The 15836-nt window shown below is 38.0% G+C and overlaps 2 protein-coding genes across 4 annotated transcripts in view; one reads left to right on the forward strand and one right to left on the reverse strand.

Moving 5' to 3' along the window:
• LOC113564520 lies at positions 1–12123 on the forward strand. Of its 3 annotated transcripts, XR_003408067.1 has the most exons (3): positions 1–60; positions 1569–1625; positions 1686–1950. XR_003408067.1 is itself a non-coding variant. In XM_026982110.1 (2 exons), the coding sequence occupies exons 1-2, from the start codon at positions 15–17 to the stop codon at positions 11898–11900; spliced, it is 399 nt and encodes a 132-aa protein (XP_026837911.1). In that variant the 5' UTR covers position 14; the 3' UTR covers positions 11901–12123. The 3 variants fall into 3 exon arrangements, 2 of the variants coding, with proteins under 2 accessions (XP_026837911.1, XP_026837912.1); XM_026982110.1 differs by lacking the exons at positions 1569–1625; positions 1686–1950 and adding an exon at positions 11548–12123 and having other exon boundaries at positions 14–60; XM_026982111.1 differs by lacking the exons at positions 1–60; positions 1569–1625; positions 1686–1950 and adding exons at positions 10660–10724; positions 11548–12123.
• LOC6550898 (lachesin) overlaps positions 8694–15836 on the reverse strand; it is a 21601-nt gene continuing 14458 nt past the window's right edge. Inside the window, exons 7-9 of the mRNA XM_001976770.3 lie at positions 11170–11289; positions 10274–10444; positions 8694–9904 (exon numbers count right to left, since the gene is read on the reverse strand). Coding sequence (XP_001976806.1) covers positions 9252–9904; positions 10274–10444; positions 11170–11289 — 944 coding nt within the window. The 3' untranslated portion in view covers positions 8694–9251. The remainder of the gene's footprint in view (positions 9905–10273; positions 10445–11169; positions 11290–15836) is intronic.

A 15836-nucleotide genomic window follows, 5' to 3' on the forward strand; every position in this document is an offset into this window, starting at 1 on the left:
CTCGATTATTTTCTATGGCAGTGACAAATAGGTTTGATCTGGAAAAATTACAAATTTTGGGTAAGCGTTTGCAGTTATCAACTGGCTTACTAGGGGTGAGATTTTAGATGCCGAAAAACAGTGTAGTAATATATTCGAAACCGGCTATCATATTAGATATATTTCCAAATACGAAATACAGGTATACATTTACCAGCATAAGCTACATCTACTTTTGTTTAGTATCCGCGTACTTTAAATAGTGCCTGACATTAGTCTGCTGCCCGAGCCAGTGAAAAGCGAAAAGCCAGGCCAGACCAGACTCTTTCTCTTATCGCCGTCTGCTGTCGGCTTCCTATAAATGGTCTCTTGAATTTTCTCTGCCCCGTTTCCTCAATTTTCCACCCTGCACTTGGCCTCAGAATTTTCCCTGCATCTGTTTGTTTATTTGCCGTTTGTTGGGCGGACTTTAAATGCTGGTGGCACTGCAGTCTCTGCTCTTGACTACTGGCTAATTTGATGATTTCGTGAAATACGATATTATCAGGAAGCTGGCAGATCGTCGGCTCCTTTGAGCATTGCTTGATGGTCCTGAAAATCTCGCTCGAATCAACTTTATTAGTCCGTTGAATAACAGCACAGCACCTATGGCCTGGAAATTCCCCAGCAACTCCGCCACTTTCCCGCCTTAATTAATGTTGGCTAGGGGGCGGGGCTGGTTGGGTAAACAAAAGGCGGTGGGCTCTCTGGTTAAATGCTTTAATTGAAATTAATAACCGCAGCCAGTTTTGGCCAGTTGGCCAGTTGAGCAGTTGAGCAGTCAGTCGGCAGTTGAGACGAGTACCCCGTGGCTTTCGCATGGGAAAACATTTTGGGACCCGGCACACAGACACCGAGAATTTTCAATTGTTTTCATTAAAAGTCAATTTTTAATAGCAAAGATGCTGTGGCTGGCTTACAGATAGAAAAACGATTGTGTCCGCGAAAATGTTTTCACCCAAGACTTGAAGTTACAGCCTGACATCGAACCAAACTAACTAAACACATACGATAAAATTTGTAAATGGGGAAACATGATTTCTGTTTTGCAATATATGCTCTTAAATTACTTGATTTTTCCCCTGTGTAACTTCAACCCTTTTTAGACACTTCTCCATCTGCCCTGCATAATTTTTGTTTCATTTTATTCTCGCCAACGGCTGCGGTCGGTCATGGCCCATTGAGTTCCGTAACGGCTGCCAAGGGTTAAAGGGGCGGCAAAATGGGGAGCCGCTGAAAAAGCACTGATTGAAAGTGAAAGTATTTAAAATATGATTAGAAAATTTGCTTATCAGGGCCGAGGTGTGTGCGCTTTAAGGAGAATTCTTTAAGAAGCTAGAAATAGTAAATCAAATTAGTGTTCCCATTCTAAGGTCATAAATATAACACATTAGTCAATTAAATTGCGGAAACCAAAAATACATTGTTTTATTTATGTCTTTGCTGAACTCATCGAAATCATGGAACTTTATAATTTGGTAAGTTTTTCATCTACGCACTGATACAAATCCTTTGGAAAGCTTATATTCGTCTTCCAAACAGATAAAAAGATGTCGAAATAGCGTATTTATCACAATTGTCAACCTTGCTGCCATCCAAAAAATCATGTAAATGAAAGTGTGCAGCAAATTTCAAACAGCTGATAAACCTAATTATGTCTTGCTTAGATATGGTCGCGCCTCCGCAAATCTTCCTCACGCTCCAACCAACAATAAGGAAATCTCTTGTATATCGTGAGAAGGTCGTGACACGGCCCCAAGAACAATGCGACTCCCCATCTCTGATCTGCGTGTGATGGCAAAGTAACGGTTTGCTCCTTAGAGCTTCTTCCTGATTGGTCAACGGGCGCCTGAAAGCATGCAAGGGGTAGCCATAATGAAAAATAACAGCTGTTTTGATCAGTTCAGTGCTCGCAGCTGACACCTGCTGAGATTTCTGTTCGCCTGGTGTCTGAAATGAAAATCAAGCCAATTTGACTAACAAAATGATCCGGAAAAAAATCCGGACGGGTGAAATTTCCAAGAAATCGAAGAGATTTCCGATTTCAAATACCAGGCGAACAAAAATCCCAGTAGGTAGCTAACGATCAGTTTTTTCCTTTAAAATAGAGATGCTCGCGTGTCGCTGATTTTTTGTCACGCCCCCAACAACCACATGGGATATTATAATTATATCGTGACTGCCGTGAGAAACTCGTGAAGCACCACAAGAACAATGTGACTGCGCATCTCTGATCAGCGTATGATTGCAAAGTAACGGTTTGCTCCTTAGAGCTTCTTCCTGATTGGTCAACGGGCGCCTGAAAGCATGCAAGGGGCAGACATAATGAAAAATAACAGCTGTTTTGATCAGTTCAGTGCTCGCAGCTGACACCTGCTGAGATTTCTGTTCGCCTGGTGTCTGAAAAAAAATATACCAATTCAATTGTTCCTTATTTTCGAACAAACCCCATACTGCAAATATACTGCATAATAATAATAAATATAAAGCATACATTTGTTTATATTTGTATATTTATTATTTTCAATTTAATGTTTTTAGATCTTGCGTATTGATTTGATTATAATTGCGTCCTTCAGTCCATCCTTTTTAAGAAATTTGCAATTAGTTTAGTATTAGTACTTTCATTATGTCTGTAGCTCTGAAAAAAAGTTTGAAAAGATTTATGGATTTATATGAATGGTTTATCACATATTGTTTTCGTTGCAGAAGTCCAATAAATGTCAACGCAGTTGATGCAACTTGGGTGTGGAAGCTGGTGGGATTTTCCGGAGGGGCCGAGGAGTAGGCGGTAAATTAATGGGGAAGGAGGGCGGGCGAGATGGGGGGAGTGCAGTGCTCATTGCGGTGGCAAAAGTTATTTGCTGTGTTATTTTCACAACAACTTCCGCTCGGCGCAGAAACGGATATCCTGCCTCTGAGTGAGAGATTCAGATTTGTACAACTAAATATAGATAGGGATAGGATGAAGAAAAGTTGTTGGTGCAGCTGGTCGGAGTCGGAGGTCTTGTCTTGTCTGTTGTTAGCTGGAAAAACCCCTCGAACGTCTCTCGGCGTATGCAAAATTCTGCTTTTACAACTCCTAGGATCAAACTTTGACATGCGACCCAAACCCTGGCAATTTAAACTTTCTGATTAATTTTAATAAATATATTTTTGTCCTTTATTTGTAGAATTTGTTCGTTTACCATATAATATATATAATTTGTCTTGTATATATATGCTTGTTTATTTATTATATATAAGATATACTTTACTTTATGCGTTTACTGCTGGTTTATATAGAGCGGCTCTCAAATTTTTCAGGGGGATTATCAAGAGAACTTTGATTAAGCTTCAGTTTTTTTTTTTTTTGTTTTGTGTGAACGTCATTGATTGATCCTTAAATCCATCCTAAATACACATTACAGTTTATCCTCGTTGGCTATATACAGTTTATTTTAGCTTTAACTTTTCTTTACGAGCTGTCTTATATACAATTTTAGGCTTATGGGCTAATAGTAATGTAAAAGCAACGCAATGAAAAATTATTTATTACACATTTAAATGGATTTTAGCCACAACAAAACTATATACAGAATGTGAAAAGTCGAAAGATTCCAGGATTTTATAACATTTCCTCTAGTTTATCTTATTTATTTTCGTTCAGCATTTAGGTCTGCTAATAATGGCACATAATATTATTGTGTAATTCGATTTTTTTGATATAAGTACAGTACCATAAAGGGAGATATATCCCGCTTAGCATATGAACAACCTTTAATGGCTCTGATTCTTGTAGAGTCCATTTTAATAACTATGATTTGCATTAAATATAAGACCTTTTTTACAAAGTTCCAATACGAATTTAGCATTTGCTTTATACATAAACCAAAAGAACTGGTCATCTGCAGCTGTGTTCAAAAAAAAGAAATGTTTAAATAAATAGATGAATTGATCTAAGCTTTTAATGGCGTAGTTTTGAAAAATTATTGGGCATATCAATATGTTTAAGTAAGCCAAACAAACCATTGTAAATATAAACTAATTTACAAATATTTTCATTACTGTTAAAGAACTAATAGCGTTTTAATTAAACTTTTAATAATCTCAGAAGAATCGGACAAATCTATTAGGGCAATACTATTATTCGGAGCACAACGCTATGACCACTTAAATATATATACATATATGTATATAAAATGCGCAGGGGGTTGCTTAGATGTTGTGGCTAGATTTGATTTTATTGTTCTAGCGACAGCACAAAGCAGCTCTTAATTAAAATGCAACAAATGCACAAAGGATCCTGCAGCAGGACAACTGTTGCACAATGGGGCCGAGCAGGACTCGAATAAAATTTCAATTAAATCAATTCGAGCATGTGGCCAGAGGGGACCAGTGTCAAGTGTTCTAAAGGCCTGAGCACAGAGTGCTCGGTACTGAGAACTCAGTCCTTCGTTCTGCGTTCTTCGAGTGCTGCCCACACATACGAGCAACATGCAACTTGCAAGTTGCAACCAGCAACCAGCAACCTGAAGCAGTTGTAATTGAATTTCTGCTGCTGGAGTGGCTTGTTATCTCGTATTTGTTTAATTTTATTTCTCGCTCGGCCGCCCGGCAGTCATCACAAACTGATGAAAAGATACGACTGCAAGCCAAAAATTTGGTTCAAGCTGGGCTATTGGCTTTGGCCAAAACACGTAGAAAAAGGGTGGTCTAGAAACGTGATACAACAAACAAAGAAACGTATTGAATAGCCAACAGAAACCAACAGAACCAGTGGAAAATGTTCTCAAAAATAAATATTTTTATACTAAACTGTGAGCCGTCTTTGTGAGAGGGTTTCGATGGATTCATTTAAAAAAAAACATATATTCTGAATAAAACTAGCAACAAACAGCTATTCTTTTCCTATAACGTGGGCTGTACCATGCTATACCATAAAATATGTTTGTTGCGGAACTGTTGTTTTAATGGAGCATATTTGTGCAGTAATTTTGGCAGAGTTTTTAACAGTGCTTAACTTATTTATCCAGCTGTTGCTCGACAGCCGCTTGTCAGCCATTGAGACATTACAAAGCGAAGCCATTTACCGGGATACAAGAGTCCACACACTCACACTCACACATACTCATACCCCCAGTGCCATACATATACACTTGAAGGAATATTCAAGCCGACACTCATTTCATTATTAAATCAAAAAAGTTGAGTAAATTTCAGCCAGCGGCTGACAGACTCCGCACTTATTTTGCTCATATTTTCGCTATATATTTTCCTTTTACTTTCCCCTACGTATCATCCATGCCACCGCTTTTCAACGCCCCTTTATGTGTGTGTAACAATTCAACTTGATTGCCATTTGTTTTAGCGAGCTGCTGTCCTGTCTTTTCCCCGGAAAATGCGGAAAATGTTTTGCGGCCAACACACGCACACAAGTACATTTTCCCCCGACCCTGCCACGCCCCCATCCCCGCCCAACGTCAAGTAAGCGGTGTATTCAATTAAACTTCCGTCAAACATGAAGCAAACTCCCAAACTCCCCCTGAATTTTCCTCTTGCCTTGGGGTTATAAAATAAACATGTTGCCACACACAAAATTTAAATAGATACAAGTTCGCCACACTGCATAACACAATAAACCGCAGTAAACCAAAGGCGGTTGAAAAAAGAACGCCAAAAGAATGGACACCAAAATTATGACGAAGCCAGATATAACTCATGATGAGTATGGCCTAGAAATGTGCCTACAAAGTATTACTAAGGTACAGCAAGTCTCGGAAAATCATTGGAAACTATCTGAGGGAAATGTAATGTTGTAAAACCAATATTTGTAAAGAAAAATTCGCCAGGAAACACATTAGAGAGATTCTTCGTCGCATATTAAAACCAATTCCCCAGCTCCAAAACAAAAGCAACTTAAGGAAAGCAGTCACAGCAGGAATGATAAAAAGGGAAATGCGAAATTAAAATACAATTTGACGGCATCAAATAGAGCAATTAAGCGCTTCTCCTCCCGCCACGCCCACTCAACGCGCTGTTTTCCACCGCCCACAAAAGTAGGCAACACTTGGATAGACAGAGACGGCAGGACTCACACGCACACACACCATTGTGCGCGGGAAAACTTGATTACAAGTGTCGCGGAAAGCCCCAAAAAACAACTCAAACTGTGGCTCCATAACAATCATAAGCAGCAAAATGCACACGTACACTGGGAAAAAGGTCTACGGAGACAAAGTTAAAAATAGATATAGATAAGTCTGAGTTGTCATTCAACAGAAGTAAACAGACAAATAAGGTTTACTATTTTATAACAGAACATGTTTGGTAAGACCTACATGAACAAATGATAAAAACATTATTAAAAAACTATTCGATTTAACCACAATTTCTCCCACTGTGATTGTCCTTTTGTGCATGTTTGTCTGGCATTATTGCTGCTGTGTATTTATATTTGTTGTGCTATTTACGCAGCGCAACAAAGGACAACAAAGGATGCGCGATTTTAAAGGCACCAAATGTGGCAACAGCAGCATCATCAGGGATAACAACAAAAGAAGCTGCTGCAGACTGAAACAAACAGTAGCAACTTCAGTGGCAGTTGCAACATCCCCGCAGCAACACCATCCTCAGAATTAGTCCGTGTGGCAACAACTGCACCAATAATGGAAATAACCCAACCAAATTGGAGCAGAAATGTAGATATACTTGCGATACTAATGTTCTTCTTTGAAGCTACATGTTTGCGTAGTTCAATTACAGCTCTTAACATCAGGAAAACGAAAGAGATTACGAATTTTAGGTCTGTAAGCCGTATGTTTCCGCATTTCTAAACCATGTGTTGGCTTTGAACTAAAATGGCTATTAAATTAAAATGAGTTTGGTAGCAGCAATGCCTCAGACATAAAACAAAGTGTTATAAATTATTAAAAATGTCTCCTTTGCCACTCAACCAAAAGCCGCTCTGAAACAACAATCATTTAAGTATTTAAACCAAATGTAAATGCTTAGCACAGCTTTTCCTGTAGCAACATGAGGAGACTGACACAAACATCAACCCGAGCAGCAACAACATGGCAGCAGCAACTGCAGCAGCAGCAGCAGCAGCAGCAACTGCAGAAGCAGCAACTTGCAACATCAGGAAAAATGTTGCTGCCGGTTGACTAGTTCTCGATGTTGTACGTTGCTGCTTGGCTTCCTTTTCTTGGGGGTCCGTGTAATTTGAAGCACTTGTGTCAACGTGGCTAAGACACCCCCACATTTTGGCCCAGCTTTGGTGACATGTTTATTTGGGTTGCTGCCGCCTTTTGCCGTCGATGTTCATTTGGCTGTTGCTGCGGTTGTCAGCGTCTTATTATCATCATCAGTGGCAGCTTTTGGCGGTTTTGTATATTTGTAGCAGTCTCGTTGTGTTTTTTTATTTTAGTTTTAAGTTCTGGCAGAGGATTGTTTTGGGTTTTGGGCTTTTGGGGGAGGTCTCGAGGTTTGGGTATGCTTACAATGAAATTCACTTTGCCAAAAAGTTTTCATTTCATTAAAAACGTAGCTGTGTGGGTGTGATATGTGTGTGTGGTTAACTGACATGCAAGTAATTCATCAAAAGCAAATGCAACGCAGATGGGAGCCGAGAGTTTTCTGTGTCCACAACTTGTGCCCCACAGCTGCCACACACACATTTGCAAGAAAAAAAAGAACACACACACACACATACATAACACGCATAAACACACACAAACTCAGCTGCAAAGACAAGACGTTGCCACAAAAAATAAAACAAATAAAATAAAACACAAAATAAAGAAAAGAAAAAACACTCCTCTGCAAAGACTTTGGGAAATAAAGCAAAGGGAAAGAAAAACTTTTGGCAAACACCAAGAAATAGTTGGTAAGACGGGGTTACAAGCAGTGTATGAAGGGGTTAAAGGGCATCGCAGTTGGTGTGCAAATCATTTGCATGAAAATAGGAAATGTCGTTTCATTTAAAGGTACAGCAGCAACACACAATTAACAAAACTGCTGACAACAAAAAATAAATTAGAAAAAATTTCTGGGTCTATTTATCATAAAGTCACACCCTTTTGTTGGAACCTCACAAGTGTCAATCAAAGTTGAAGAAATCAACAAAAGTCAGTCAGAAGTAGCCAAAATTAACGAATGACAAACGCAAAGTAAAAGAAATTGCTCCCCTTGTTCTGTGTTACTTTTCTATATTAATTGACCTTTCAAGAGTTTTGTAAATCGGTTTGGGAAATTGGAAATTGGCAAAAAGGTGTGCCAGCCACCAAATATAAATGAGAAAAATCAACGAAAAAGGTTTGATTAATAATGAGTATAGCCAAAGTTGTAGACTTGAAAGCAATAAATATCAAGCGTTTTCTCCTATCTGGCTATCTTGTTACTCCTAAAATTCCTTTCATATTTATGCTCTGAAAAAAAAATAACGAGATGTCCCAAATCGGGCTCTGATTTTTTCTCAGTGCCGGGTACACTGTAAATGCTTTAGGGTACCATTTTACCTTAGGCTAGCTGTGATTCATTAACCGTGCAACCCCCTTAAAAATGTCTCAGTAACACTAGAAATTCTTGCGTTAATTACATTCACTAAATATGGATGCATCCAAATACCATCCCTGTTTGTTTTTTTTTTGTTTTTCATTAATGTTATAAACAATTTAACATTTTCTACTACAACATGTTTGTTTTTATGTACGCGTTCTCATTACGATTGAGAAACTGTCTGTGAAAGTGTCGTTGTTGAACGATCGGTGAATGTTTAGTCCCTGCGAACTGTACACACTAAAACATTTGTTGGTGAAAGTGTTGTCTAGTGTTTGGCAAGAATGTAGTTAGATGCTTAGTCCCTTGGACTATTCACACGTAACAATTGTGTTATCTGATCGGGGGTTAGTGATTTAAAGACTGTTAGTTGAAGTATTGTGATGTGTTCGAAGTCCCTAGGACAGTGAATTACAAACCTTATAATGTGTGTTGTGTTTCGTTGTCGAAGTTTTTAGACTGCGTTTAATTTACTCCATTGTATGTGTTTTCTGGGCTGCCGATGTGTGTTGATGAAAGTGTTGTTGATATCCTTAAACTGAGTGTTACACACTGCAACTGGCTTTTCGATTGATAATGGGTGTGCCTGATGGATGTCTCGTGGTGGAGTCCTCAAGACCACCTTTTTTCTTCGCTGCAGTCATGTGTTGTTGAGTCGGTTGTTGAATGCGCTGGTGATTCCATTAGACTGCGTATTATAAGAGGCTGAGCAGAAGGCCGGACAGGGTCGACAAGCCCATTAAGAACGGCTGTCGACAGTGCCAACTTCTGGCCAGGATGAGCCGCGCGAACGGTAGGAGTAGAATGGGTAAGTGGTGACCCCGACGCAGTCGCGAGTCTCCGGAGCCGGAGCTCATTTCGTTGTTGTCAATGGGGCCCCGCACTTCCGTATTGCCGCCGTAATATGGCGGTGGCTTGCGGGTGATGCCCCCCATTTCGCCACCAGGTGAACCCGACCCACCGCCAGCTGGGCCGCCACCTGCCCCACCACCGTGCTGCTGGTTGTTGTTGTGGTGGTGGTGATGGTGGTGCTGCTGATGTTGATGCTGATGCTGATTGCCGCCGGAGTTGCCCGGCTTATGTGTGGCCGGTTTATTGCCGCTGGTGTAGTAAACGTGCGGCGATAACGGCGTCAGGCCGCCGCCCTCGCCTCCCTCCGCCTCGAAATCCTCGGCGGATCCGTACTGCAGCTCATCGTCCTCCGGCTGGTAGGTGACTTTGACTTGTTGTTTCTGCTTCAAAATGTCATTGGCATCCGCATCCAAGCTTCCGCCCAATCCGCCGCCCGCTCCACCACCTTTTCCGCCGCCGTTCAGCGGATTTTTATTGCGATTCGGTCCGGGGATTTCTGGAAAGCAGCGAGAAAAAAAAACAAAAAACGGAAAAACAAAGGAGCGAATGAGAAAATGTAATTGAAACAAAGGTGCAAATACGTCCCATTTCGCGGATTCCAGGCCAAACAATGGAGACCACGTGAATAGCAATGTGAATGGAAAAATCAACACTTTAAATCTTGTATACATTTCCCTTTGACTAGCTGAATGAAATGATACAACATTTAAACACAAATATTTCATAAATGAAGTTTGCTGCGCAAATTTTAATTTCACTGCATCGGAATTTTTTTTCAAAACCCATGGCATGGCCCTAATTTTTACACCTATGCTGTTTGGCCCTCGTTTATTGCACATTGATGACGAGGTGCAGAAAAACTCACCGTATAAGCGGATACTGCTGTCGACTTCGCCCAGTGAGTTTTTGGCAATGCAGCGATAGGATCCGACATCGTCCTTCTGGAACTTCCTGACTATCATTGACATTTTGGTCTCGTACATGGACTGGGAGCTCTCCTGCACATGATACTTGCCGGATGTCACAATCATCTCACCTAGAGGATGGTTTTCATACATGTAGTTCGGTTTTGACAATTCTTCATTCATGGATAAATTGGATATAAATTGTCCTTCCTAATTCTAAATATAACTCGGTGCGTATGTCGAAATCATGTCGATATAAAGCAAGCTGTGACTCACAGTCTGCCAAATGTCAGTATTTCGTACGGGTCACCAAGTTAATATCATTATATTTTCTCCTGTAGTGCACAGCTCAACCAGTTTCGTTCAAGAATACGAATATCTCCCCAAGGAAACTCTACCGTGGAAACTTCGGTGAGTGAAAAGTAAATGCGTAATCTTAGGAAACAGTTCTTGTGTGACCCCTCAACTAGTTCAGTGCGCAGTACGCACAACAGGCGTACTACGTACTGCAAAAGGCTTGACATTTTAGTGTATTCCGGGGGATAGAGTCTGGTACCGTGTACTGGGAATCCCCGGACCTCCGCCATCAAAACTGCACCACCTGCAACGAGCGAACGTGCCGCAATCTGACAACTGACTAATGACAATGCCAAGCGCTTCGATTCGAATCGATGTTGGAGTAATGATGCGTTCGGCCCCAGAGTCCGACATCTGCATAGATGTGTGTACCCATCAGTCCGTATAGGCATATATACATATATGTGTCCATACATATATATATTCGCATATATATATATATATATATATATACATATATCGGCAGACTGGTTTCGGCCCTCCGCTCGCACTCACTTACCCGTGTCCTTAATCCAGTAGTTAATTGATTTGGGCGAGGCCTCGACGTGACACTCGATTTGGACATCAGTGCCAAGTGGTGCGCCGACTAATTGATTCGGCACTTGGATGACCGGATGAACTGCAACGAGAAGGAGGAGGTTTGGTTATGGGTTTGGTGGTTCAGCACTGTGAGGTGTTCAAGTAAAACAAATGCTGCCAGGCGATCGGCCATCAAATTGGCTCAGATTGTGCAGCTCGGTTCAAGTAACCATGTTCGTTCGCTAGTCTACCGAAAGCAACCCACCTATTTAAGGTGTTTTGTTTTTAAAACCATTTCATTGATCATATCGTGTTCATAATTATTGACATTAATTGGATTGCTACATATTTCTTGCAGTATCGAGGATGTCTGACTACCCACAGTTCCTGTCCAACTTGACGGATCAGCTTGGTCTACTGCCTCGACTTACGCCCAGAGGATTTGGAGGACTTGGCAGCCTGGGGAACCTGGTGAGCTTGGGCAGCAATTTGGGCAACATGCGCCCCGCCCACAAGGCTCTGATGTGCGTGGGTGCGGCCACCGTGGCTTGCGTTGTCCTGGGCCTCACTGTAAAGTCCTTACAGAGACGTAAAGAGCGCAAGGACAAGCCGAGGATCATTAAGGTGCGAAACGGGCTGCCGATAAAGCGGGACTTCGAGGGGCCTGATAAGGACGAAGGATCCTTTGGGGAGGAGCACTTGCTCCATTAATCATGCAATCAATTAGTAAAGGGCACCCAAGCAACCTTAGGTCTGGAGGATGCTAAATGTTCAGCACACGTCCGACGAACAAACCTCTTTATTATATATATTTTGACCCTGTTTTGTTGTATATTTTGTAATTTTATACAGTTCACAAAAGCGATTGTAGAAACGCCATTTGTTCCAAAATGAATGAATGCCCATTAAAATTCGTCCATTTCTAAAATTTAAAAACAAGATAAAAAGCAAGATGGAATGCTATAGTGAACTTCAACAACATCGTAATATCAAAAAAAAAAAAAACAAAAAAATTAAAAAAAAAATGAATTCCTAAATTTAAATGCAGATTTTTAGAAAATTGCTCCAGAAACATTTAGAGGTATGCCACATCAAAATCCGATTAAGAATAGTTGAGTTATGGACTTTAGAACTTCAGTCATGGGACATTTTTGAATTTCTACAACATCATGCATCAGAAAAATTACAAAAAATTAGAAAAAAAATTAAATTTTAAATTTGAATGCAGATTTTTAGAGAATTGCTCCAGAAACATTAAGAGGTATGCCACATCAAAATCCGATTAGGATAAGCTGAGTTATGGACTTTAGAACTTCAGTCATGGATGATTTTTGAATTTCTACAACATCATACATCAGGAAAATTACAAAAAAAATAAAAAAAAAAAAAATTCTAAATTTGAATGCAGTTCTTTAGAGAATTGCTCCAGAAACATTTAGAGGTATGCCACTTCAAAATCCGATTAAAAAAAGTTGAGTTATGGACTTTAGAGCTTCAGGTTTGGGACAGTTTTGAATTTCTACAACATCATACATCAGAAAAATTACAAAAAATTAGAAAAAAAATTAAATTTTAAATTTGAATGCAGATTTTTAGAGAATTGCTCCAGAAACATTTAGAGGTATGCCACATCAAAATCCGATTAGGATAAGCTGAGTTATGGACTTTAGAACTTCAGTCATGGGACATTTTTTAATTTCTACAACATCATACATCAGAAAAATTACAAAAAATTAGAAAAAAAATTAAATTTTAAATTTGAATGCAGATTTTTAGAGAATTGCTCCAGAAACATTTAGAGGTATGCCACATCAAAATCCGATTAGGATACGCTGAGTTATGGACTTTAGAACTTCAGTCATGGGACATTTTTGAATTTCTACAACATCATACATCAGAAAAATTACAAAAAAATTAAAAAAAAATAAAATTCTAAATTTGAATGCAGTTCTTTAGAGAATTGCTCCAGAAACATTTAGAGGTATGCCACATCAAAATCCGATTAGGATAAGCTGAGTTATGGACTTTAGAACTTCAGTCATGGGACATTTTTGAATTTCTACAACATCATACATCAGAAAAATTACAAAAAAATTAAAAAAAAATAAAATTCTAAATTTGAATGCAGTTCTTTAGAGAATTTCTCCATAAAAATTTAGAGGTATGCCACATCAAAATCCGATTAGGATAAGCTGAGTTATGGACTTTAGAACTTCAGTCATGGGACATTTTTGAATTTCTACAACATCATACATCAGAAAAATTACAAAAAAATTAAAAAAAAAATAAAATTCTAAATTTGAATGCAGTTCTTTAGAGAATTGCTCCAGAAACATTTAGAGGTATGCCACATCAAAATCCGATTAGGATAAGCTGAGTTATGGACTTTAGAACTTCAGTCATGGGACATTTTTGAATTTCTACAACATCATACATCAGAAAAATTACAAAAAAATTAAAAAAAAATAAAATTCTAAATTTGAATGCAGTTCTTTAGAGAATTGCTCCAGAAACATTTAGAGGTATGCCACATCAAAATCCGATTAGGATAAGCTGAGTTATGGACTTTAGAACTTCAGTCATGGGACATTTTTGAATTTCTACAACATCATACATCAGAAAAATTACAAAAAATTAGAAAAAAAATTAAATTTTAAATTTGAATGCAGATTTTTAGAGAATTGCTCCAGAAACATTTAGAGGTATGCCACATCAAAATCCGATTAGGATAAGCTGAGTTATGGACTTTAGAACTTCAGTCATGGGACATTTTTGAATTTCTACAACATCATACATCAGAAAAATTACAAAAAAATTAAAAAAAAAATAAAATTCTAAATTTGAATGCAGTTCTTTAGAGAATTGCTCCAGAAACATTTAGAGGTATGCCACATCAAAATCCGATTAGGATAAGCTGAGTTATGGACTTTAGAACTTCAGTCATGGGACATTTTTGAATTTCTACAACATCATACATCAGAAAAATTACAAAAAAATTAAAAAAAAATAAAATTCTAAATTTGAATGCAGTTCTTTAGAGAATTGCTCCAGAAACATTTAGAGGTATGCCACATCAAAATCCGATTAGGATAAGCTGAGTTATGGACTTTAGAACTTCAGTCATGGGACATTTTTGAATTTCTACAACATCATACATCAGAAAAATTACAAAAAAATTAAAAAAAAATAAAATTCTAAATTTGAATGCAGTTCTTTAGAGAATTGCTCCAGAAACATTTAGAGGTATGCCACATCAAAATCCGATTAGGATAAGCTGAGTTATGGACTTTAGAACTTCAGTCATGGGACATTTTTGAATTTCTACAACATCATACATCAGAAAAATTACAAAAAAATTTAAAAAAAATAAAATTCTAAATTTGAATGCAGTTCTTTAGAGAATTGCTCCAGAAACATTTAGAGATATGCCACATCAAAATCCGATTAGGATAAGCTGAGTTATGGACTTTAGAACTTCAGTCATGGGACATTTTTGAATTTCTACAACATCATACATCAGAAAAATTACAAAAAAATTAAAAAAAAAATAAAATTCTAAATTTGAATGCAGTTCTTTAGAGAATTGCTCCAGAAACATTTAGAGGTATGCCACATCAAAATCCGATTAGGATAAGCTGAGTTATGGACTTTAGAACTTCAGTCATGGGACATTTTTGAATTTCTACAACATCATACATCAGAAAAATTACAAAAAAATTTAAAAAAAATAAAATTCTAAATTTGAATGCAGTTCTTTAGAGAATTGCTCCAGAAACATTTAGAGGTATGCCACATCAAAATCCTATTAGGATAAGCTGAGTTATGGACTTTAGAACTTCAGTCATGGGACATTTTTGAATTTCTACATCATACATCAGAAAAATTACAAAAAATTAGAAAAAAAATTAAATTTTAAATTTGAATGCAGATTTTTAGAGAATTGCTCCAGAAACATTTAGAGGTATGCCACATCAAAATCCGATTAGGATAAGCTGAGTTATGGACTTTAGAACTTCAGTCATGGGACATTTTTGAATTTCTACAACATCATACATCAGAAAAATTACAAAAAAATTAAAAAAAAATAAAATTCTAAATTTGAATGCAGTTCTTTAGAGAATTGCTCCAGAAACATTTAGAGGTATGCCACATCAAAATCCGATTAGGATAAGCTGAGTTATGGACTTTAGAATTTCAGTCATGGGACATTTTTGAATTTCTACAACATCATACATCAGAAAAATTACAAAAAAAAATTAAAAAAAATAAAATTCTAAATTTGAATGCAGTTCTTTAGAGAATTGCTCCAGAAACATTTAGATGCATGCCACTATAAAATCCGATTAAGATAAGTCGAGTTATGGAATTGAGAACTTCAGCCTTGGGACATTTCTTAATTTTTTTTAATTTCTACAACATCTACCCATTTACTTTACGAGTAACGGGTATAATAACGAAAGAATCAAGCAATTTACGTGTATATGTAAGATCGGGAATAATGTTAACTTATTTGCCCAGAAATCGAAATATTACATTTATTTATATAATAATATTTTATCGTTAGTTCTCTGTATGGTAGCCAATCCTTCAATGTGGCAACCATCGAGCATTCAAAAAGGACTCCCTTTGAGGGCAGAACAAAAGTTG

Source organism: Drosophila erecta, unplaced genomic scaffold (assembly GCF_003286155.1).
Source record: "Drosophila erecta strain 14021-0224.00,06,07 unplaced genomic scaffold, DereRS2 tig00000126-arrow-pilon, whole genome shotgun sequence".
In the NCBI taxonomy this organism is placed as follows: Eukaryota; Metazoa; Arthropoda; class Insecta; order Diptera; family Drosophilidae; genus Drosophila; species Drosophila erecta.

What these genes read in the sequence shown, in the direction of transcription:
- LOC113564520 (XM_026982110.1), top strand. Translation starts at nt 15, where the DNA reads ATGGCAGTGACAAATAGGTTTGATCTGGAAAAATTACAAATTTTGG. An exon ending in GGAAAAATTACAAATTTTGG is followed by an intron (nt 61 to 11,547) that starts GTAAGCGTTTGC and finishes TATTTCTTGCAG; the next exon opens with TATCGAGGATGTCTGACTAC.